Source organism: Ahaetulla prasina, chromosome 1, assembly GCF_028640845.1.
Source record: "Ahaetulla prasina isolate Xishuangbanna chromosome 1, ASM2864084v1, whole genome shotgun sequence".
NCBI classification, from domain to species: Eukaryota; Metazoa; Chordata; class Lepidosauria; order Squamata; family Colubridae; genus Ahaetulla; species Ahaetulla prasina.
Window position 1 is genome coordinate 10,830,874 of NC_080539.1, and position 23,811 is coordinate 10,854,684.

Below are 23,811 nucleotides of genomic sequence, written 5' to 3' on the forward strand. Positions count from 1 at the left end.
ATTTATTTAATGGCCCCTGTTGGATTTGTACAGATAGTCCTCAACATATGCAGGATGTCAACAGGGGCATTTACAATCCAGTTCTGGCTAACCCACACCTCACTCCATGGTCATGTCACTGCATGGACTGGAGGCTAAAACCAGTTGTGGGATTCAAGTAATTTAACAACCGGTTCTCTGCCCTCATGATTTATTTATTTTATTTTATTTATTTTATTTGAATTTATATCCCGCCCTTCTCCGAAGACTCAGGGCGGCTTAAAGTGTTAAGCAATAGCCTTCATCCATTGGTTTATTATATACAAAGTCAAATTTTATTGCCCCCAACAATCTGGGTCCTCATTTTACCTACCTTATAAAGGATGGAAGGCTGAGTCAACCTTGCGCCTGGTGGGACTTGAACTTGCAGTAATTGCAAGCAGCTGTGTTAATAACAGACAGACCTAGTCTGCTGAGCCACCAGAGGCCCTCATGATTTCTTCCAACAACCAGTTTACCAAACTGCTCCAAACATTAACAACTGGTTCTCCTGAAGTGGTGCAAACTGGCTGAATCCCACCAGTGGCTAAAACGTATATGAAGAATGGTTGCTGGAACTGGATATGTCTAATCTTATGAAAAGAAGGACTAGGGGTGACATGATAGCAGTCTTCCGATATCTCAGGGGCTGCCCCAAAGAAGGGGGAGTCAAGCTATTCTCCAAAGCACCTGAAGGCAGGACAAGAAGCAATGGATGGAAACTAATCAAGCAACTTAGAACTAAGGAGAAATTTCTTGACAGTTAGAACAATTAATCAATGGAATGGTTTGCCTTCAGAGGTTGTGGGTGCCCTCCTCATTGGAGGTTTTGAAAAAGAGATTGGACAACCATTTATCTGAAATGGTATAGGGTTTCTTGCCTAAGCAGGGGGTTGGACTAGAAGACCTCCGAAGTTCCTTCCAACTCTGTTATTCTATTCTATTCTATTCTATTCTATTCTATTCTATTCTATTCTATTCTATTCTATTCTATTCTATTCCACTCCTACTCCTATTCATGTTGGGCACTCCACAATTGGCCCCCATTTATAGCTCAATGACCAGAGTTGCTGCAAAAAAAGCTCATAAAATTGAGTTGGTCAGGAGTGATCTACTTTTTGACCATCATAATTTATGCCCATATTGTACAAGCTCCATTACAGTCCTAAGTCAAAGATTACCTGTAAGCCAGGCTTCCTATTGATTTAGTAGCTTTTTGGATGTGTTTTTTTTTTATAGTTTTATGACCTGTCCACAGTCTATTGGCTGGGAAATTCTGGGAGTTGAAGTCCATGCCTCTTAAAAGTGTTTGAAGTTGAGCAAACCTGAACTATACTGCTGAGCTATTTACAGGTAGTCCTCAGTTTATGATAAACATTGAGGGCAGAATTACAGCCGTAAGTCATGCTGATTATTAAGTAGATCATTATGTGATTGAGCCTGATTTCACGACTTTTACGGCGGTCGTTAAATAAAACCATTGTTCGCAATGGGCGGTTTTTTGCCAGAAATCAGAAGCAAATGTAAGTTTCCAGCAAAAATATTCCAGGGATGCTCCAAACAGACATAAATATAGTTACTGAGCACCCAAAATGCAAACATATGATCATGGGTGGGGGGAGCAGATAATCAGAGCTTCAAATCTAGGTTGTAAGTAGCAGGGTCAGTTGTATCTTTGAACAGTCGCTAAGTCATAGGACAGATCCTAAAATGGGGCAATATTCACAACTGTCTCCCTTAGCAACAGAAATTTTGGGCTCTATTATGGTCATAAGTCAAGGACTACCTGTATCTACTCCATAAAAATTTGAAAGGAGGAAACGAAAGAACAGGTTTTGTCACCAAGCGATGTTTGTCACCAAGTGATGACAGGAAAATGTTCCCTATTTCTACCCATTGTCCTATGTTTAATTACAAGGTTAACATTTTAATGATAAACTCCTTGCAATTGAAAAAGAAATTACCAACTTTCTTGTCCCAAAGGTGCTTTTTCAAGAGGAAACTGGACTTTCTGGTTTTTCTTTGAAGACATTTCACTTCTCATCCAAGAAGCTTCTTCTGCTTTAACTGGATGGTGGGAAATGGAAGGATTCCAGTCAGAGCTGAAGAAGCTTCTTGGATGAGAAGTGAAACATCTTCAAAGAAAAACCAGAAAGTCCAGTTGCCTCTTGGAAAAGCACCTTTGGAGCAACCATGACCTGGATGATTAAAAATCTCCATAGGTATCAACTTTCTTAGCTTCCCTGTAAAATAAGGCCGAAATGGCGCAGTGGTTAGAATGTAGTATTGCATGTCCACAGCATATAAGGAGAATCAATATAAAGTGTTTTATAGATGACACATGCATCCTGAAAAGTTGGCAAAAATATTTAAAAATAAATCAGCTAAATGTTGGAAATGCCCCAACACCAGGACCATATTATCATACGTGGTGGACGTGCCCAGAAGCGAGAAATTATTGGATTAAAATTAAAACATGGTTAGAAGAAATGACACAACAACATATGGATTTAAAACCTGAAATGTTCCTATTGGGTATCTTAACAGAGAAATTTAGTAAAGAAAATATATATTTGATTATACACGTTATAACTGCAGCGAGGATAGTATTTGCACAAAGATGAAAGCGAAGAAAATCCCTACAGAGGGAGAAGTAATTAGGAAAATACTGGAATGTGCAGAAATGAATAGATTAACTTTGACAATTAAAGAAAAAGAGGAACCAGAATATTTTAAGGTATGGGGGCAATTCTATCAATGGTTAGAGAAGAGATATATATAAATGTATTAATATGTAAGAAATGTGAGAGAAATGTTATAATACACAAAATGATAATATTAAGATACGATAAATATTGGAGGAGCAAGAAGAAAACACAAAAGATGTACTCAGAGGATACACTGAATGATTGAATATGTACTGGAAGTTTGTTTGTCCAAAAAATAAAAAAAAACTTTTTACAAAAAAAAAAAAGAATGTAGCGTTGCAGACTAACTCTGCCCACTGCCAGGAGCTCAATCCTGACCGGCTCAAGGTTGACTCAACCTTCCATCCTTCCGAGGTGGGTAAAATGAGGACCCAGATTGTTGGGGGCAAGATGCTGACTCTGTAAACTGCTTAGAGAGGGGCTGTAAAAGAACTACGAAGTGGTATATAAGTCTAAGTGCTATTGTTATTGCTAAGTGATATAAACACCCTTTTTTAAAACAAAAATGCACCAAATAGGACACGCTTAACAATCATATAGAAAAGATGCTAAATTCATTACTTTTGACTCTGCTGCTGTACAATCAGTGTTGTTGGTTCTTTCTTTAAAGTCTTTTTAAAAAAAATTCTGATTAAAGTCTCTGGTAACTGTTCCTTTTTATTGTTATTTATAACCCGTCTCAGAGGGTGGTGCAGGGGGGGGGAAGGGGGGTAACATGAAAAACCCACGGCGAACGACCCCATAGCGCTGCTAGCAAGGCGGTTTAATATCGCTGGGATTTGCATCTTATCAACCCCATTCACGCTGGGCCCGAGACCCCGGTGCTAATTTCCAGTAAATTTCACGCTTGATGTCTCACTGTTGTGGGTCACTGGCAGTTCGTCTAAATAAGCCAGTGCCTCCATCTAAATATTCAAGGCGCGTTTTAACAACAACAAAAAAATTATTTTAATTTTTGCCAATAGGCTTTGTAGCTGGCTGAAATGCGTTTAGAAGAAGGCAAGCCGTTCCCTTCTCAATGTGATTTTATTTATTGTACAGAATTGTATCTGGATGGGGATATAAATACATGCACGGAAGCCAATGTGTATGGATGGCAAATGCACACGCATACACGCCCCAGTCTAAATTAGACCCCCTGCACTGACTTGTAAAGAATTTCCCCCTTCCTCCACTAATGTCAATTCTCAACATGGCAAAAGCTCCCTCTAATCTTTTCCTTCTCATTACACACAATTTTAGAGTCATTTTACCCACAGTGCAGCCGTTTCTTAGCAATGTGTGTACATATGCATGTATTTGTGTGTTCTTAGGCTCACCAAGGGGTGCTATAATTGTTTATTTTCATTCCCGGCTTAATCCTTTCCTGCTTCTCCTCGTAGCCCGACTAACACGGAAACTAAAATTGCAAACAACTCTCCAAGGGGGAAACGGTGAGATTGACAACATGAGCCTCGAGTTTTTATACCTGCCTGTGCTGGATAATATCTAAGTAGGAAGTTGTTGGTTTTTATTTTTTAAGGGGCAAGGTAAAACCTTGGGAGTAATGGCTTTTCATGCAGAGAACCTATTAGATCCCCCAAACCACTCTGCTGGTTCCTAGCCCCTGTTGAGTTTCAGACTGCAGGATGCTCCAGTGATTTGAGATCAAGGGGGTACTGTTTTCTGACCAGCCACCGATCAACCTTCAATTTTCCTTCTTCTTGTTAGCCTACAAGCTACAGAGATATACAGGTAGTCCTCAACTTGAAACTATTCATTTAGCGACAGCTCAAAGTTACAACAGCACTGAAAAAAAGTAACTTACAACCAGTCCTCAGATTTGCGACCATCGCAGCCTTCCCATGGTCATGTGATCAAAATTCAGGGGCTTGGCAAACCACCATATATTTATGATGGTTGCAGTGTCCTGGGGTCGTAACAGAATATCAGAATTGGAAGGGACCTTGGAGGTCTTCTAGTCCAACCTCCTACTCAGGCAGGAAACCTTAAAGCAGGGGGTCCCCAACTACCGGTTCGTGGACCGGCAGAAACCGGACTGCACAAACAATTGAAGCCCCATCTGCGGGATGCAGTCAGCATGGAAAAACATGCCCCTACCCCACCGCTGTGGAAAAACCTGTCTCCCTGGTGCCCAAAAGGTTGGGGGCCACTGCCTTATAACATTTCAGACAAATGGTTGTCCAATCTCTTCTTAAAAACTTCCAGTGTTGGAACATCCATAACTTCTGGAGGTAAATTGTTCCACTGATTAATTGTTCTGTCAGGAAATTTCCCCTTAGTTCTAGGTTGGTTCTCTCCTTGATTAGTTTCCATCCATTGCTTCTTGTCCTGCCTTCAGGTGCTTTGGAGAATAGGTTAACCCCTTCTTCTTTATGGCAGCCCCTTAGATATTGGAACACTGCAATCATGTCATCCCTTGTCCTTCTTTTCATTAAACTAGACATACCCAATTCCTGCAATTATTCTTCATATGTTTTAGCCTCCAATCCCGTAATCATTTTTGTTGCTCTTCTCTGCACTCTTTCTAGAGTCTTCACATCTTTTTTACATTGTGGCAACCAAAGCTGGGTGCAGTATTCCAGTGTTCATGTGATCACCATTTGCAACCTTCTCAACTGGTTCCAGCAAGCACGGGGAAAGCCAGATTTGCTAAGTGTCCAAATGAGTCACTTAATGACTGCAGCGATTTACTTAAGAACCGTGCCAAAAGATTTATAAAATTGGGTATAACTCACTTAATGAGTGCAGTGGTTAGAATGCAGTACTTCAGGCTACTTCTGCTGACTGCCTGCTGACAGCAGTTTGTCAATTCGGTTCTCACCAGCTCAAGGTTGACTCAGTCTTCCATCCTTCTGAGGTCGATAAAATGAGGACCCAGATTGTTGGAGGCAATATGCTAACTGTCAACTCTGAAGCTGACCTGACCGACGCCATTTTGAGGCTTCAGTGTTGCCACAGCTGAGGGATACGGAGGCGGGGAGTAGAGATAGCTGGGGTTTGTAGCCAAAACAAAATACTTTCTCCTGGGAACCAAGGACATTCCCAAAGGTGGTCAGAGAGAGGAGGAGTGAAGTTACCAGGCAACCGGGTGACACCTTGATTGGACCATGTGACTGACTGTTTGGGGAAGGAGGAAAACTTTGATTTTTAATTAGGTGAAAACCACGGGAACATGCAGAGTCGGTTTTCGCCAGTCTGTGCCAATATGATATATCCAATAAACTTATTCTTTGAGGAATTTACCTGCCTCCGAGTTCTGTTTCCTATGGGTGTATTACTTGGAACCCTGACACTAACTCTATAAACCGCTTATAGAGAGCTGTAAAGCACTTGTGAGGTAGTATATAAGTCTAAGTGCTATTGCTATAATGCCATTAACAATTGCCTTGATTAGCAATGGAAATTCTGGTTCCAATTGGGGTCGTAAGTCGAGGACTCCCTATAGGATGATAAAATAGGAAGCCATCAGAGTGGATGGTACTCCACTTTTCAGCCCAATTTGTTTTATTTTTCAGAGCCCGGGGGAGGGGGCAAAGGGTTATTGAAAATAGATGCGTTTAGCCTCCCCAAGGCTTGACATCTCTGTTTTGCATCCTTAATTGAAAAGAAAAATAAGTAGCATTGCCAAAAGTCATCACTGCGATGCGAGTATTTACCATATTTTTCGGAGCATAAGACGCTCCGGACTATAAGACGTACCTACCATTTTTTGGTGAGGAAAACAAGAAAAAGAAATCTGCCATCAATTTTGCCACGTTGCAGCAAACAGCCTGCTTGACTTTCATTTTCGTTTTCAGCATAGCTTGATTAGCACAAGGGGAAAAAAAAAAATCGGCTCCCAGCAATTTACCTCCTTGCAGCAAGCAGCAGAGGCCCGCGCAGCAATAGGCCATGGCAATCCCTGCAGCCTGAAACAGCTGAGAGTCGGGAGGCTGATCCAACGGATAATCAACTTGTGTTAATTAGGTTGTGCTGAAGCTGAAACGGGCTGTTTCTTCTTGCTGCTTGCTGCAAGGAGGTAAATTGCTGGGAGGCAGAGGCCAAAGGGTGGGGGCCAGTGGGCGGGTGGGGCTACATTCGGCGTATAAGATGCACCCAAATTTTCACCCCCTTTTGGGGGGGGGGAAAGGTACGTCTTATACTCTGAAAAATATGGTAACTATTTGATCCTATGGGGTTTCCAAAAGTCACTGGAGACCCATGCAGCATGCAGAACGTCAAATCCTGATTTACATATCCTCTCCTATTTATGATCATTTGCATCTGTAAGGGGGGGCCTCCATTCATCTCTGTGAAATTACTTTAAATGTATCAATACGAAATTTGGCACCACAGAACCATCCTTATAGTTAGTCCTCGACTTACAACCGTTCTTTTAGCGACCGTCCCAAGTTATAAAGGCACTGAAAAAAGTGACCCATGATTGTTTTTTCACGCTTAGGACTGTTGTGGCATCTCCATGGTCATGTGATCAAAATTCAGGGGCTTGGCAAACCACCATATATTTATGATGGTTGCAGTGTCCTGGGGTCGTAACAGAATATCAGAGTTGGAAGGGACCTTGGAGGTCTTCTAGTCCAACCTCCTACTCAGGCAGGAAACCTTATACCAGGGGGTCCCCAACTACCGGTTCGTATACCGGCAGAAACCGGACTGCACAAACAATTGAAGCCCCATCTGCGGGATGCAGTCAGCATGGAAAAACATGCCCCTACCCCACCGCTGTGGAAAAACCTGTCTCCAAGGAACCGGTCCCTGGTGCCCAAAAGGTTGGGGGCCACTGCCTTATAACATTTCAGACAAATGGTTGTCCAATCTCTTCTTAAAAACTTCCAGTGTTGCAACATCCATAACTTCTGGAGGTAAATTGTTCCACTGATTAATTGTTCTGTCAGGAAATTTCCCCTTAGTTCCAGGTTGCTTCTCTCCTTGATGAGTTTCCACTCATTGCTTCTTGTCCTGCCTTCAGGTGCTTTGGAGAATAGCTTGACTCCCTCTTCTTTGTGGCAGCCCCTGAGATATTGGAACACTGCTATCATGTCTCCCCTTGTCCTTCTTTTCATTAAACTAGACATACCCAGTTCCTGCAACTGTTCTTCATATGTTTTAGCCTCCAGTCCTCTGATCCTCTTTGTTGCTCTTCTCTGCACTCTTTCTAGAGTCTTCACATCTTTTTTACATTGTGGCAACCAAAGCTGGATGCAGTATTCCAGTGTTCATGTGATCACCATTTGCAACTTTCTCAACTGGTTCCAGCAAGCACGGGGAAAGCCAGATTCGCTAAGTGTCCAAATGAGTCACTTAATGACTGCAGCGATTTACTTAAGAACCGTGCCAAAAGAGTAATAAAATTGGGTATAACTCACTTAATGAGTGCAGTGGTTAGAATGCAGTACTTCAGGCTACTTCTGCTGACTGCCTGCTGACAGCAGTTTCTCAATTCGGTTCTCACCAGCTCAAGGTTGACTCAGTCTCCCATCCTTCTGAGGTCGGTAAAATGAGGACCCAGATTGTTGGAGGCAATATGCTAACTGTCAACTCTGAAGCTGACCTGACCGACGCTATTTTGAGGCTTCAGTGTTGCCACAGCTGAGGGATACGGAGGCGGGGAGTAGAGATAGCTGGGGTTTGTAGCCAAAACAAAATACTTTCTCCTGGGAACCAAGGACATTCCCAAAGGTGGTCAGAGAGAGGAGGAGTGAAGTTACCAGGCAACCGGGTGACACCTTGATTGGACCATGTGACTGACTGTTTGGGGAAGGAGGAAAACTTTGATTTTTAATTAGGTGAAAACCACGGGAACATGCAGAGTCGGTTTTCGCCAGTCTGTGCCAATATGATATATCCAATAAACTTATTCTTTGAGGAATTTACCTGCCTCCGAGTTCTGTTTCCTATGGGTGTATTACTTGGAACCCTGACACTAACTCTATAAACCGCTTATAGAGAGCTGTAAAGCACTTGTGAGGTGGTATATAAGTCTAAGTGCTATTGCTATAATGCCATTAACAATTGCCTTGATTAGCAATGGAAATTCTGGTTCCAATTGGGGTCGTAAGTCGAGGACTCCCTATAGGATGATAAAATAGGAAGCCATCAGAGTGGATGGTACTCCACTTTTCAGCCCAATTTGTTTCATTTTTCAGAGCCCGGGGGAGGGGGCAAAGGGTTATTGAAAATAGATGCGTTTAGCCTCCCCAAGGCTTGACATCTCTGTTTTGCATCCTTAATTGAAAAGAAAAATAAGTAGCATTGCCAAAAGTCATCACTGCGATGCGAGTATTTACCATATTTTTCGGAGCATAAGACGCTCCGGACTATAAGACGTACCTACCATTTTTTGGTGAGGAAAACAAGAAAAAGAATTCTGCCAGCAATTTTGCTGCGTTGCAGCAAACAGCCTGCTTGACTTTCATTTTTGTTTTCAGCATAGCTTGATTAGCACAAGGGGGAAAAAAAAAATCTGCTCCCAGCAATTTACCTCCTTGCAGCAAGCAGCAGAGGCCTGCGCAGCAATAGGCCATGGCAATCCCTGCAGCCTGAAACAGCTGAGAGTCGGGAGGCTGATCCAACGGATAATCAACTTGTGTTAATTAGGTTGTGCTGAAGCTGAAACGGGCTGTTTCTTCTTGCTGCTTGCTGCAAGGAGGTAAATTGCTGGGAGGCAGAGGCCAAAGGGTGGGGGCCAGTGGGCGGGTGGGACTACATTCGGCATATAAGACGCACCCAAATTTTCACCCCCTTTTGGGGGGGGGGAAGGTACGTCTTATACTCTGAAAAATACGGTAACTATTTGATCCTATGGGGTTTCCAAAAGTCGCTGGAGACCCATGCAGCATGCAGAACGTCAAATCCTGATTTACATATCCTCTCCTATTTATGATCATTTGCATCTGTAAGGGGAGGCCTCCATTCATCTCTGTGAAATTACTTTAAATGTATCAATACGAAATTTGGCACCACAGAACCATCCTTATAGTTAGTCCTCGACTTACAACCGTTCTTTTAGCGACCGTCCCAAGTTATAAAGGCACTGAAAAAAGTGACCCGTGATTGTTTTTTCACGCTTAGGACTGTTGTGGCATCTCCATGGTCATATGAGAAAAATTTGGGCGCTTGGCAACTGACTCTTATTTATGACGGTTGCAGTGTGCCGGGATCGTGTGATCCCCTTTTTGTGACCTTCTGAGAAGCGAAGTCAATGAAGAAGCCGGATTCACTTAACAACCGTATTGCTCCCTTAAAAACTGCAGTGATTCACTTAACAGCCGTGGCAAGAAAGGTTGTAAAATGAGAAAAAATTCACAGCCATAGAAATGTTGGGCTCAGTTGTGGTCGTAAGTCAAGGACAGCCTGTAAAACAGTGGCTAAGTAGCTAAATATTGACACGGAAAACCACCAGACCAAATCTTCCCACTGCCATTAATTAATTTTGGTCTGCCCAGTCAACCTAACCTTATTTATTTTATTTTTTTACATGAGACAGGAATACAGATAGTCCTTGCCTTACAATAATTCCTTTAGCGACCAGATTTACTTAAAGACTACGGGCTTCCCTTAACAATTGCAGTGGTTTGCTTAACAACCTAGGCAAAAAAAAAAAAAAAGGTCTTAAAATAGAGCACAATTCACTTAGCTGCCTCGCTTAGCAAGAGAAATTTCAGGTTTCACTTGTGGTCGTAAATCAAGGACTACCTATACCACTAAACCTAAAGGTGCAACTGGACTTTCTTGTTTTTTTTCCTTTGAAGATGTTTCCCTTCTCATCCAAGAAGCTTCTTCAGTTCTGACTAGATGGTGGGGAAACGGAAGGATTTATACTCTTTGCAGATAGCTGGTCATTTGCATCCTTTTAGAGAGTCATTGAGGACACCTGGGATTTTTCTCTGTGTCCTCAGGGCCACCTGAGTAGTGCAAATGGGTGTGGAGCCTTCTTGGAACTGCTGAAAGGACCGTGTTGTAAACAGGAGATAGATGTTGCCATACCCCTCCCCATTTGTTGAGAGAGGGCTGCTCAATTTGGACATAGATGGTCTCTTTGACCCCCCTTTCAAACCAGACCCTGAGGACACAGATAAACCTCCGAGTGGCCTCAACGGCTCTCTAAAAGGATGCAAATGACCAGCTGTCTGCGAGGAATATAAATCCTTCCATTCCCCACCATCCAGTCAAGAGCTGAAGAAGCTTCTTGGGATGAGAAGTTAAACGTCTTCAAAAGAAAAAACAGGAAGTCCAGCTGCCTCTTGAAAAAAGCACCTTTGGGACAACCATGACCTGGATGGCTGAGAATCTCCATAAACACATACCACTAAATCCACTCTTAAATTCCAGTATTTGTCCCTGTCGTCTGCTTTCTACCAGTACCACAGTTTCTCACCATACTCCTTCCTATTTTTTTTTTTTTTTACAATAATCACCTTTCATTCCACCTGAGAAACCTCTCCAATTGGCGAAGACGATCAGCGGAAGTCCCTCCCGATTGAAATCCTTGATGGCTTCTGCGGTTTTGAAAGCAGAGTCAGGAAACCACACTTGGCCAGCTTGCTGGATAATCTGTGGCAAAGGGTTGGAAAGAAGGAAGATCAATAATAAACCACATTCTGACCGGCACGGGCAGAACAAAGTAATAGTATGTAAATAGGGAGTAAATCCCATGTTTGCTTGCACCAATGCTGTTACTTAACATAACATAACATCAGAGTTGGAAGGGACCTTGGAGGCCTTCTAGTCCAACCCCCTGCCCAGGCAGGAAACCCTACACCATCTCAGTCAGTTGGTTATCCAACATTTTCTTAAAATTTTCCAGTGTTGGAGCATTAATTAACTTAATCGAGGAATGAAATATATGCAAGCCAACGATGAAGCTCAGAGAGCACTCAGTGGTGGGTTTCAAAAACATTTGCTACCGGTTCTGTGGGTGCAGCGTGGTGGGTGTGGCTTGGCTTGGTGGGCGTGGCATGGGAAGGTTACTGTAAAATCTCCATTCCCACCCCACTCCAGGGGAAGGTTACTGCAAAATCCCCATTTCCTCCCGATCAGCTGGGACTCAGGAGGCAGAGAATAGGTGGGGGGTGGGGCCAGTCAGAATTTTTACTAACGGTTCTCCAAACTATTCAAAATTTCCGCTACCGGTTCTCCAGAACTGGTCAGAACCTGCTGAAACCCATCTCTGATACCACTCCACAGATTTTGAATTAGAACAGGCTTACTTGATCTGGCATGCCAAACTCCAAGCATTTAATCTTTCTCTAAAGATTATACAGATGTTTTTAGCCCCACATGTGGGTTGTCCACCTTAGAATCAACACTTACCTTGGCTTCCGAGTCTAGATTTGCAGGATCTGCAGGAATGCTCAGTTCTACTGTCCTCGTTTCAACAGCAACCACCCCAAGTGGTATGCCACCCAGTCTAGCCAAAGCAAAAAAACCCACATTAAACGCATAAGCGACATTCCCCAGCCTTGTTTAAAACTCTGCTTCTGGTTTTTAAAACCTGAGCAATGCTTAGAAGAAGCCTCAGACAAAATGCTTAGAAGAAGCCTCAGACAAAATGGTTTTTACTAGATAAACTGAAGATAGAGGGAAAGATTTCCCCGGTCCAGTTGTGTCTGACTCTAGAGTTGTAATGATGAACCTATGGCACATGTGCCACAGCTGACACGCAGAGCCATATCTGTGGGGATGCGAGCGTTGCCCTAGCTCAGCTCCAGCGTGCATGTGTGTGCCAGCCAGCTGATTTTCGGGCCTTCCGGGCTCACCGGAAATCGGGAAATGGGCCATTTCCAGTCTCCGGGTGGGGGGGGAGATGTTTTTGCCCTCCCCAGGCTCCAAGAAAGCCTCTGGAGCCTGGGGAGGGCGAAAAACGGGCTTACCAGGCCCATCGGTAATCTTTTTGCCGTCACGTGCCAAAAGCGGGGGGGGGAGTGCGGTGGGGGGGTTGCATGCGCATGCGCGGGGGGCATTAAATTATGGGTGTGGGCATGCACGCGTGTGACCACCTCCCCCCACGCTCCCCATGCTTTTGGCACGTGACGGCAAAAAGGTTAGCCATCACTGCTCTACAGGGTGGGTGCTCGTCACCGTTTCTTAGCCGAGGGAGCCAGTGTTGTCCAAAGACATTTCCCTGGTCAAGTGCCCAGCGTGACTATACACTAAAGTACATGCTGTATACCTGTTGTGTCCCGTCAGCTTCCAGCAGAGCTAGCAGCAGAGCCAGATGAGGAGGAGGCTGAGGGAAAGCCTGGGCTGGCTTCAGAGCCTTTGGAAGGCTCTGATAAGCAACAGCATCAGAGGCAGAGCCGAGGCCTTTCCTCCTCCCCCAGGTGGAGAGGCAGCTCTCTTCCAGCTGAGTGGCAGGGAGGAACAGATGGGGCCCATCCCAGATGTGCATATGCACAGAAAGGAAAGGAGAGGAGAGCAAAGGAAAACAATAAGCCGGGTCTCAGGGAAAGGCAAATGTAGACGCTAACGAGCCTCTTCCTGGCTGGGAAATAAATAGGAGGGTTTGGGAGTAGCCGGTTGTCACAGACAACCATTCGTTTCTAGTATACAGCAAACAATTCGGATTCCTTAGTTAGAATCAGGTTTGTTGGGACTAATTATGTTTGATTTTTTGTTTATCCACGTGCTGCCCTGTTATAAAAAGGGGATTGTTTTACTTGCAAGTAAAGGTTTTATCATTACTTGTGAAGGCTGGGTCAAAACGATACCAAAATGGTACCTATTTATCTACTCGCATTTGCATGCTTTCAAACTACTAGGTGATCAGGAGCTGGAGCAGATAACGGGAGCTCACCCTGTCATGCAATGCTCGGGTCTTGAACCTGGGCTGTCTGCTTTCCAGCTGACAAGCTCAGCGTCTTTAACCGCTGAGCCATCACACCCTTAAACTGAACATAAAGAACATAAAATAAAAATAATGAGCCAATGACATAAATAGATGCCAAATTCTAGATTGGGTGTGATTACAGATCCACAGATACATGAATTGTGCACACTTCGAAAATGATTTGTGAGAAATGTTTTCGCTTGGATGAGCACACCACCTTTCTGTCGCTCGTTAAAGCAACCTGCTTTTTTCAAGCTTTTTTGCAGGACTGAGAAACAATTACTGTAACTTTAAAATTTGTAGTAATTTTAATGAGTGGACTCTTTAAAGCAGCAGTATCTTTTTTTCAGGCCAGTTCCCCATAACGAAGCATTATGCTCTAATTTTTTTTAAAAAGGATACAAAATGATGGATTAAATACAAACCACAGATAAATAAAGGTAGTCCTCAACTTACAACAGTGAAAAAAGTGGCTTATGACCGTTTTTCAGACTTACAACTGTTGCAGAATTCCTGTGGTCATTGATCAAAATCCGGACACTTGGCAACTGACTCATATTTATGACGGTTGCACTATCCCAGGGTCATGTGATCCCCTTTTGCGACTTTCTTACAAGCAAATCCAATGGGGAAGCCATATTCACTTAACAATCATGTTACTAACTTAATAACTGCAGTGATTCACTTAATAACTGTGGCAAGAAAAGTTGTAAAATGTGGCAAAATTCACTTAACAAATGTTTCACTTAGCAAAGGAAATATTGGGCTCAATTGTGATCATAAGTTGAGGACTAGCTGTAATATTCTCTATTAAAGTTCAAAAATATACCTACAGATCCACAAGGATCATGTACAGTCCTTATAAAATTTTATAAAATGGGCTCATTTTATAAAATGAGCCCATTTTAAACCTTATAAAAGGGTGGCCCAGTGGCTAAGACACTGAGCTTTTCGATCAAAAGGTCGGCAGTTCAGCGGTTCGAATCCCTAGTGCCGCATAAGGGGGTGAGCTCCCGTTACTTGTCCCAGCTTCTGCTAACCTAGCAGTTCGAAAGCACGTAAAAAATGCAAGTAGAAAAATAGGGACCACATTTGGTGGGAAGGTAACAGCGTTCCGTGCGCCTTTGGCATTGAGTCATGCTGGCCACATGACCATGGAGATGTCTTCGGACAGTGCTGGCTCTTCGGCTTTGAAACGGAGATGAGCACTGCCCCCTAGAGTCAGGAGTGACTAGCACATATGTGCGAGGGGAACCTTTACCTTTACCTTATTCCTGACATTTTGAGCTTGAAATGAGCGGTCCTGACCTTATCAGATATGTTCTGAAACAGCTTCTGATTCCTGCTCAGAACATATCCCAAACAATTAGACTAGCATCAGAACCCTTAAACACCAGAAGAGGTGTCAGAAACTCAGAACATTTTGAATTCAAAATATTTTACCACCCAAGTAGTTTTGCATTTTGCATTTGCCAATAATGCCCAATGTCTCTGATTCCTTTTTAATTCTGTTATCTTGTTATCTTACAGGGTTCTTATACTAATAACACGAATCTTAAGTGCTCTGAGGACGCTAAAGTGCTCTAGGCATAATTATTACTGTCGCTACTATCCTAAATGTTTTTAAAGACATACCTGGCTCTGCCAACCACAACTGTCTGAGCCCAGGGTTGCATGATCTCCAAAAATGAGCCGTGATCAAAGAAACCACTCAGCCACTGGCCCTTCTGAGCTGCAAAGACAGGGAGAAAAGGAGACATATTAAGAAGAATGGAAACTTAGCTTGACTTGGTGCAGAGCTGGGTTTCACATCATTTTACCACTGGTTCTCCGGACACTGAAAATGTGAGTGTGTGTGGCTTGCACACATGCGTGCGGCTTAGAAAACGTAGCTAAATAGGATGGCATAGTGCCGGGACGGGTAGGCGGGCAAGCCCACCTGCAGGTCACCACTAGAGGTTCGTCCGAACAGGTCTGAACCGGCTGAATTCCACCACTGCCTTGGTGCCCTTGGTTTGGAGAACAGAAGAGAAGACTTGACTTCTACTGGAATGGTGAATCTTCTTTCCTTGCCCCAAAGGTGTGTGTGTGTGTTTTTTTTTTCCAAAAGGCAACTGTTGTTTTTTTTTTTTTTTAAAAACTCTTTGTGTCAGCTTTGGAAGCCACTGTCAGCTTTGGAAGCCTTTTGAAAGGTTTTGGAACGCTGACAGCCATACTAGGCCGAAGGCTTCCACACACTGTCACTTTCTCCTGTGTGGGAAAGTAGGAGAGGGGGGTGAGGGTACAAGGGGCTATTAGACATAATAACATTCTTCCTGCTGGTCAAGGTCAGGCTGAGCCCACATCTGGAGAAGGAGTGGCCAGAATGATGTCTTGAGATGGGACGGTTGGAGATTGGAGCATGTGATCAGCAGAGTTTGTATTACTGAGGGATAAACCCGGATCCCCAGATTCGGATTTCATCCAACTGTGCCAGTTTACCTATGCTAGTAAAAGAACTTTGAAAGATGTTGGCTTCTGAGTCTTTTCTGCAGGAGGGGTATTCTGGAACGCTGACACTTTGTTTTTCCTTGAAGCTTCTTCAGAACTGAAGAAACTTCTTGGATGAGAAGCAAAACATCTTCAAGGAAAAAAAAAAGTCCAGTCGCCTTTAAAAAAAAAAAAAGCACCTTTCGGACAACCATGACCTGGATGACTGGGAATCCCAACATCCAAGTTGTCCAAGAAGAAGACAGTAAAGAGAGTTTTCCACCTATCATTTCTCCACTCTTCCACTCATTCCTTTCTTTTTTCGACTATGAGATCGAGAGCTTGTCTTGAATTTGTGGACTTCACTTCCCAGAATTCCCCAGCTAGCATAGCTGCCTGGACAATTCTGGGAGTTTAAAGTCAGGGGTGGGTTCTACTTACCTTTACTACCGGTTCGCATCGTGCCCACACCCACACGCTCTTCTATACATGTGCAGAAGCTTCTGCGCATGCGCAGATCATTTTTGATGATGTTTGGGTCAGTGGGTGGAGTTTCCTGCCGGTTTTATTACCGGTTCTATAGAACCGGTCCGAACTGGGGGAAAATCACCACTGGTTAAAGTTCACAGGTCTTAAAGTTGCCAAGATTGGCAACTTTTGTGTGTTCTCTGCCCCCCCACATGTGCATGCACCTCCTTGCACACGCCCCTGCGCATGCATGCAAGCACACCCCCATTGCACATACCCTACCCCCTGTGTATGCGCCCCCCCATGAGCAGCAGGGACCCAACGACCAGCTGGCTGGCGGGAGGTGCACGCACATGCGCAACAGAGCTAAACTGGGGCGACGGTTCGTGTGCCCAGAGAGGGAGCTGCATGCCGTAGGTTCGCCATCATGGATCTAGCTTCTTTTATCAGCTCTACTTTGCTTATTCTCAGAAGCTGAGACACGCAACTCTCATAAACACCCTGCACCAATTTCGGACTTTCATCTAACCTGTCACTGACAGGTTGGATATCAGTGTATATTTCACCCCGGATCACCTTAAGAAAAAAATGTTCCATTTTTAACAAATTGCACCAGGAGAGAGACATATTAAAATGACAAAACCCGTCTGCCTGCCCTCACCAATGGTTGTCTCTTTAATTTGCTCGTCTGCATAAAAAGAGGGCAATTTATCAGCAGAAAGCATCACCCTTATTGTTAAACGATGGGACAGGCGGGTAGCAGAGGGAATTTGTGTTGGTTTAAATAAATAACTCTACAGGGTGTTTTCCCCCCCCTTCCTTTCTTTCAAGACACTGCAAGCATTTTTCAAAAGAAATCTAAGGCATTACAGCTGTTGTTTTTCAAGCCGCTTCAGTTCTCTAAATTACGTGTTACCTTTTAAAGTTAAGTTATTAGCGTTCTTCCACCCAAATGGGCAATGCTGGCAACGAAGACACAGATAATTGGCAGTGGCAGGGTAGCAGATTATCTGAGTGATAATCCACACCACAGCAGCCTGGCATATGCTTGAAGGTAGCGTTTCTCAACCTTGGCAATTTTAAAGTATTTGGACTTCAATTCCCAGAATTCCCTAACATGCTGGCTGGCGAATTGTGGGAATTGGAAGTCCACGCTTCTTAAATTTGCTGAGGTCGAGAAACATTGCTCGAAGGTCTCAGATTCGGCTCTTGGGAGCTCTCCCCACGACAAGGGCTGGCTCAACACCTGGAATGTTTGGGCAGCTGTTGAAATCCTAGAGCAGGGGTGTCAAACTGGTGGTTCGTGAGCCAGATGCGTCATGCACAGGCCACACCCAGGCCAGCTCCGCGAATGGGAAACATCACAAAACGTCACATGACAAGTAAGGTGACGCTGCGAGTTTGACACCCATGTCCTAGAGCTGAGGTCTCCAACCTTGGCAACTTTAAGACTTGTGGACTTGTGTCTCGGGATCCCGAGACACATGATAGAAAATATAAATATATATCAAAAGATGGAGGTAGTTACCTATAAAGAACTTCTTTGTATGGAAAAGGGGGAATTACAATTAAAATCCAGAGAAAAGATGGGGGAAGAAGGGAAAAATTATACATGGTTCCAATATGGACAATTACAAGCTAGATGGAAATTAGATCAAAAAATAGGTGTTAAGCAAACTGAGGATAATTTGTTAAAACAAATGAGAGATCAAGGCCAACAGCATATTAAGAGGTTGTATAATGTATTAGTAGAAATAGACTCAGAGTCCGAACTAGTTAAGGATTGTATGATTAAGTGGGCACAAAATTTTCAGCAACCAATAATGTTGGAAACTTGGGAAAGAATTTGGGTGAGGAATGTTAAATTTACACAAGCGCAAAATATGAGAGAAAATTTTTATAAGATGTTTTATAGATGGCATTTAGACCCCAAAAAGTTGTCATGTATGTATCCTAATGTACAGGCTAAATGTTGGAGATGCGATTGTGAAGATGCCACTTATTACCATATATGGTGGACTTGTAAAAAAGTTAAAGCATTTTGGATTAAAGTATGGTGGATCATGCAGAATATTTTGAAAAAGAAGATTAAGTTTACTCCGCAGTTCTTTCTACTAGGAATTATTATGGACTGTACAGCTATAGAGACTAAATTGATTTTGAACTTAATAACAGCCGCAAGACTTTTGATTGCTCAATATTGGAAGAAAGAAGAATTACCTACAATTGAAGAATGGACACTCAAAGTATCAAATCTGGCAGAGATGGCAAAAATCTCCGCTTACTTGAAAGACTATACACTAGAAAAATATATTTTAGAATGGAAAATGTGGATTGATTATATTCAAAATAAGTATCAGATAAAAAAATATCGAATAGCATATGAGTAAATTTAGGAAATATTTTGTATTAGATATATTTTTGAAGGAGAGGGGAATTGAGAGTGTGACTAAGTGTGGTGTGACTAGAGATTATAATTTAGGAATTATTTTAGATTATGATTGTTAGTTTTGATACCCTGCATTTTGTTCTGGGAAGTCGGGGTGGGGGGTGGGGGGTAAGGGGGAGGGGAATTGGGGGGGGTTTGGTAGAGATGGAGTGATGGTTAATGTACAGGGATTATTGAAGATGTATAAATATAATTAATGCAGGGTCGGGTCTGCCCAGTTACCATTTTAGAACGGTGGGGAGGGAGAAAAGAGAGAGTAGGAGGTAGGAAAGAGGAGAAGAGGAAGGAAGAGGGGTAGAAGAGGGAGAAGGAAGGTGTAGGGTGGAGGGAGGAGAGGATGTAGATAAGAGAAGGAGAGGAAGGTCTGGAAAGTAGAAGAAGGTAGAAGAGGGAAGAGTGTTAAAAAGGGGGGTGGTGACTGGGCAAGCCCGACTAATTGTATATAACTGTACATTGGATGAATTATTTGATATGATTGTAAAAATAAAACTTTTTATAGTAAAAAAAAAGACTTGTGGACTTCAACTCCCAGAGTTCCTCAGCCAGCAAAGTTGGCTGAGGAATTCTGGGAGCTGAAGTCCACAAGTCTTAAAGTTGCCAAGGTTGGAGACTTCAGCTCTAGAGACATAGTGGTGCCATTAATCCAGCTACAAACGATGTTCAAAATACTGGATTAGTACAAAATTAGGAGAATCCGAAGCAAGGACCCCCAAAGGTCTCTAGGATCTCAAAGCTGCCCAAGCCTTTAAGATGTTGACACAGGCCTTGTGTTGGGAAGAAAGTGTTATTCTGGAGTCTGTGAGAACTTAAACATGTGACTCAACAAAGAATAATGGAATAACAGAGTTGGAAGGCGCCTTGAAGGTCTTCTAGTCCAACCCCCTGGTCAGGCAGGAAATGCTATACCATTTCAGATAAATTGTTCCAGAGTTGGAAGGGACCTCCAGTGTTGGAGCACCCACAATTTCTGGAGGCAATTCGTTCCACAGATTAATTGTTCAGCCAGGAAATTCCTCCTCAGTTCTAGGTTGCTTCTCTCCTTGATTAGTTTCCACCCATTGCTTCTTATCCTGCCTTCATCTGTTCTGGAGAATAGTTGGACTTCCTCTTCTTTGGGGCAGCCCCTGAGATATTGGAAGACTGCTATCATGTCTCCCCTAGTCCTTCTTTTCATTAAACTAGGCATACCGAGTTCCTGCAACTGTTCTTCATATGTTTTAGTCTCCAGTCCCCTAATCCTCTTTGTTGCTTTTCTCTGCACTCTGTTGTGTCTTGCCCGCTCTCACCGCAGCCGGGGCCTTCTTATCTGCTTCCGAATGCTGAGGAATGTCCTAGTATGCCTCCCGGCCCCAGCCCTGGCTCCATGCCCAGACAGGCTGAGGAGGAGGAAGCACCTCCAGCCCCCAGCTCTGGCTCCCTGCCCAGGCAAACGGAGCAACTAGATCCCTCCCCCTCCCCCACAGCATGTGAGCCTGAGGGAGGTCAATTACCAACAGCTGCCGACTGGAGTGACCCTCGCTTCAGAAGAATTGATAGGCGGCAGCGACAGAAGGAAGGGAGGGGCAGGCCTGGATAAGTGCTGAGTCATGGAGCCACACCCCATGACCTATATAAAGGATCTGCTTTCTGGCATTCTCTGAGTCAGGCAAAGTCTAACATATCTTGCTGAAGTCACTTTCTGGTCTCCTGCCTGCCTTGAGGATTTTGCTAGGTCTTTGGCAGAGCTGCAGAGGCACGCCTGATTCGGATTTCCCTGACCCGGCCGTCAGTGGAGGAGTGGGACACGACACACTCTTTCTAGAGTCTCAACATCTTTTTTACATCGTGGTGACTAAAACTGAATGCAATATTCCAAGTGTGGCCTTACCAAAGCATTTTAAAGTGGTATTAACACTTCACGTGATCTTGATTCTATCCCTCTGTTTACGCAGCCCAGAACTGTGTTGGCTTTTTTAGCAGCTGCTGCACACTGCTGGCTCATATCTAAATGGTTGTCCACTAGGACTCCAAGATCCCTCTCACAGTTACTACTACTGAGTGAGGTACCACATATACTGTACCTGTGCATTTGGTTTTTTTGCCTAAATGTAGAACTTAACCTGACTAGGAATAGGAATATCTGAGTTCTGGTCAAGTTAACGTTGAAAAACACAACACAAGACCCAACTGGCTCTAAGCGTTGATGCCAACTTTCTCTCTTGCCACTACCCTGAATTGACTTTCTCTGAATCCTTCATTACAAAAACATTGTCTACAAAACACTGCCAAAAAAAAAAAAAAAAAGGAGGGGAAGCTTGGTGTTTCTGCCCCTTTCTTGTTTTGCAATAATTGTGAAAAAGTCCTCCCCAAAGCCAAGTGCAAAACCAATTAAAAGTGGAGATGTAGGGACGCCAACCTTTGCTGACTCCGACAGAATGGAAAGTGTTTTATCAAACCTAATCTTGAAATTACTATGTTCTAATATACCCGTTTCTTCTCCCCCCCCCACCTGCTGTAAAACGTGGCCATCTATTTTAAAATTATCTCTTCATCTGAGAGTCCAGAAAGCTGATCGTTTCGATTCCGGGGCCTCGTGTTGAGCGTCAGTTTGAAGAATATCGCGGCGCTATCTCCCCTAATAAACGGCTTTAACTTTTCACCTAAGAGATCGCTCCCTTAACTTATCGGGTAAAATCATCTGCTTCCCTCAACGCCTCTACTAAATTAGAAACCAAAGTCACTCCGTTTGGAGCATTGCAGACTCAAGACAAGGCAGATGAATTGCCAGCAGATGATTTGAGGAGGGGAGAAGCAAGGAAGGGGAAGAACATTAGACCCCAAATTGCCAGGGGAAAAAAAAAATCTACCATCATCAACGGTTTCATTCTAAGTAGGAACCAGAAGGCTTGGAACTCCCTCGTTCATATTTTGATTTCTGGGAGAAATTTGCAATTTTGGTTGGATTATTGTAATGCGCTCTACAAAGGGCTGCCCTTGAAGATTATCCAGAAATTCTAGTTCCACCTGTGGTCGTAAGTCAAGGACTACCTGCATTTGTCAAGCTTGAACTGCGCTTTTGCTGTTGCAACCATTATTGCTTCTCAGCTTGCCAACAAGCCCAGGGGGGAGGGAAAGGTGAGATGGAACGTCGGTTCCAGACATCAAGGAACCCAGGCGTGAGAGCCAAGGATGCTTCAGCAGGTGTTTGCCAAAACCAGAGACCTTTTCTCATAACAATACAATGACATTCAATTGGACAATGTGACCTGCACTAATAGGGGGTTAGGAGAATCCTATACTTTAATTATGTGGGTTTGCGTGGGAATTAGCTAGAACTGGTTTTGCCCTCAACAGTACCAAAATGATGTACTCAATAAAGTTTTGCATTAAGAGATTGGATCGTCTCGACCATGCCTGCTTTGGTGGGTTTATCAGTCAGAACGTTGACAGCATTGTTATTAACTGTGCAGTAGGCCATCCAGAGTAACTTAATTATGAGATGAGTAGGTTTATAAAATAGGAAAAAGGATAAATAATTGGAGCAATCTCAAACATAATGAGCCCCCTTCCATATTTTGTCCCAGATTGAATCCACCTTCTGAAGTCCACATACTTGGGTGAGGTCGTCCAGCAAGCATCCAGCGAGGATCATAGGGGGCCTTGGTGGGAAGGAATTCAATTGTTCTGTCTATCGGGTCCTTCACAATGAGCATCGGGACTGGACTGAACACACTCTAATACAAAAGAAAGAAACAAGAAAGCCACGTCATTACACATTCTTATAGTTCTAATTTTCAGAATATCCTTCCCGAAGAAAGCGATGTCAGCTAGAAATCATCTGTCTTGTTATCTGTTTGGAAAGAGGATGCCTCTTTGGGGATATTATTAATACAAGTAGTCCTTAACTTACAATCATTCGTTTAGTGACCAAAGTTCCAACGGCACTGAAAAAAAGTGACTTATAACTGTTTTCCACACTTAAGACCATTGTGGTGCACACCAAACACATGCGGAAAAAGAAGACTTCACTAGGTAAGTAGAACAGCGAGGGGGGGAGGAACAGCTGTGCTGCGTGATTTATCTTCACTACAAAGCAGGATTTCCTGTTTTCTAGCGAACATAAGCCATGCAGCACAGCTGATCGTCGGAAATACTGGTTTGGTTGAACCGGTAGCTTTTTTTTAGCTACCGATTTGCCCGAATCAGAGCGAACCGGTAGCATTTTATCCCTGGTTTAATCCTTCTGCCAACCCCAGTTAGGAAAAAATAGACCTGCATTAAAACATCAGTGGTGATGTCATCAGGACAGAACTTTTGGGAGAGGAATAAAGGAGACCCAGAACCCCCAAATACAGTAGAACTGGTTTTGTACATTTTGAAGAAATATAAAAAGGGGTCCCACAGGCATAAGTTTCAGAAGAGAGAACAAGAACAACTCATACAATATGATTACTTACTCATTCAGGGTGTATACTTTTGTATTATGTTTTGTTGGCTTTAATTCTCTGTGTACCATGCAGAGTCACTATTGTGAGACAGACAACTGTACAAATTGTAGGGTACTTGGTCTACTCTAAGCTTGTTTGTTTGCTGGCAAACATTTCATTACCCAACTAGGTAACAACATGAGTGTGAATAAGGGTGGGGTTTGCTGCCTGTTTATGTATACTAGTTTGCCCTGACAGTTTTGATGGGGGTCATTCCCTCCTGGAAGGTATCTTGATTATAGTGTTATTTTCGGTCTGACTGTCTGGTGTAAATCCCTGCTTATCTGAATGCTAGCTGCTGGAAGAGTATGTTCTAATGTTTCTGTTTCCTAGAATTTTCATTGATTCTTTTGAATGGTGTGTAAATGTCGTTTATCACTATGTGTCTATTGATGACGATTT

At 43.4% G+C, this 23,811-nt stretch overlaps 1 protein-coding gene across 7 annotated transcripts in view; it reads right to left on the reverse strand.

Moving 5' to 3' along the window:
* Positions 1-23,811, reverse strand: part of ACACA (acetyl-CoA carboxylase alpha) — a 334,336-nt gene that overhangs the window by 36,295 nt on the left and 274,230 nt on the right. For all 7 annotated transcript variants that reach the window (XM_058164168.1, XM_058164167.1, XM_058164172.1 and 4 more), the window contains 4 exons: positions 22,536-22,656; positions 15,193-15,289; positions 12,042-12,138; positions 11,147-11,282 (listed from right to left, as the gene is read on the reverse strand). In XM_058164168.1, coding sequence (XP_058020151.1) covers positions 11,147-11,282; positions 12,042-12,138; positions 15,193-15,289; positions 22,536-22,656 — 451 coding nt within the window. The remainder of the gene's footprint in view (positions 1-11,146; positions 11,283-12,041; positions 12,139-15,192; positions 15,290-22,535; positions 22,657-23,811) is intronic.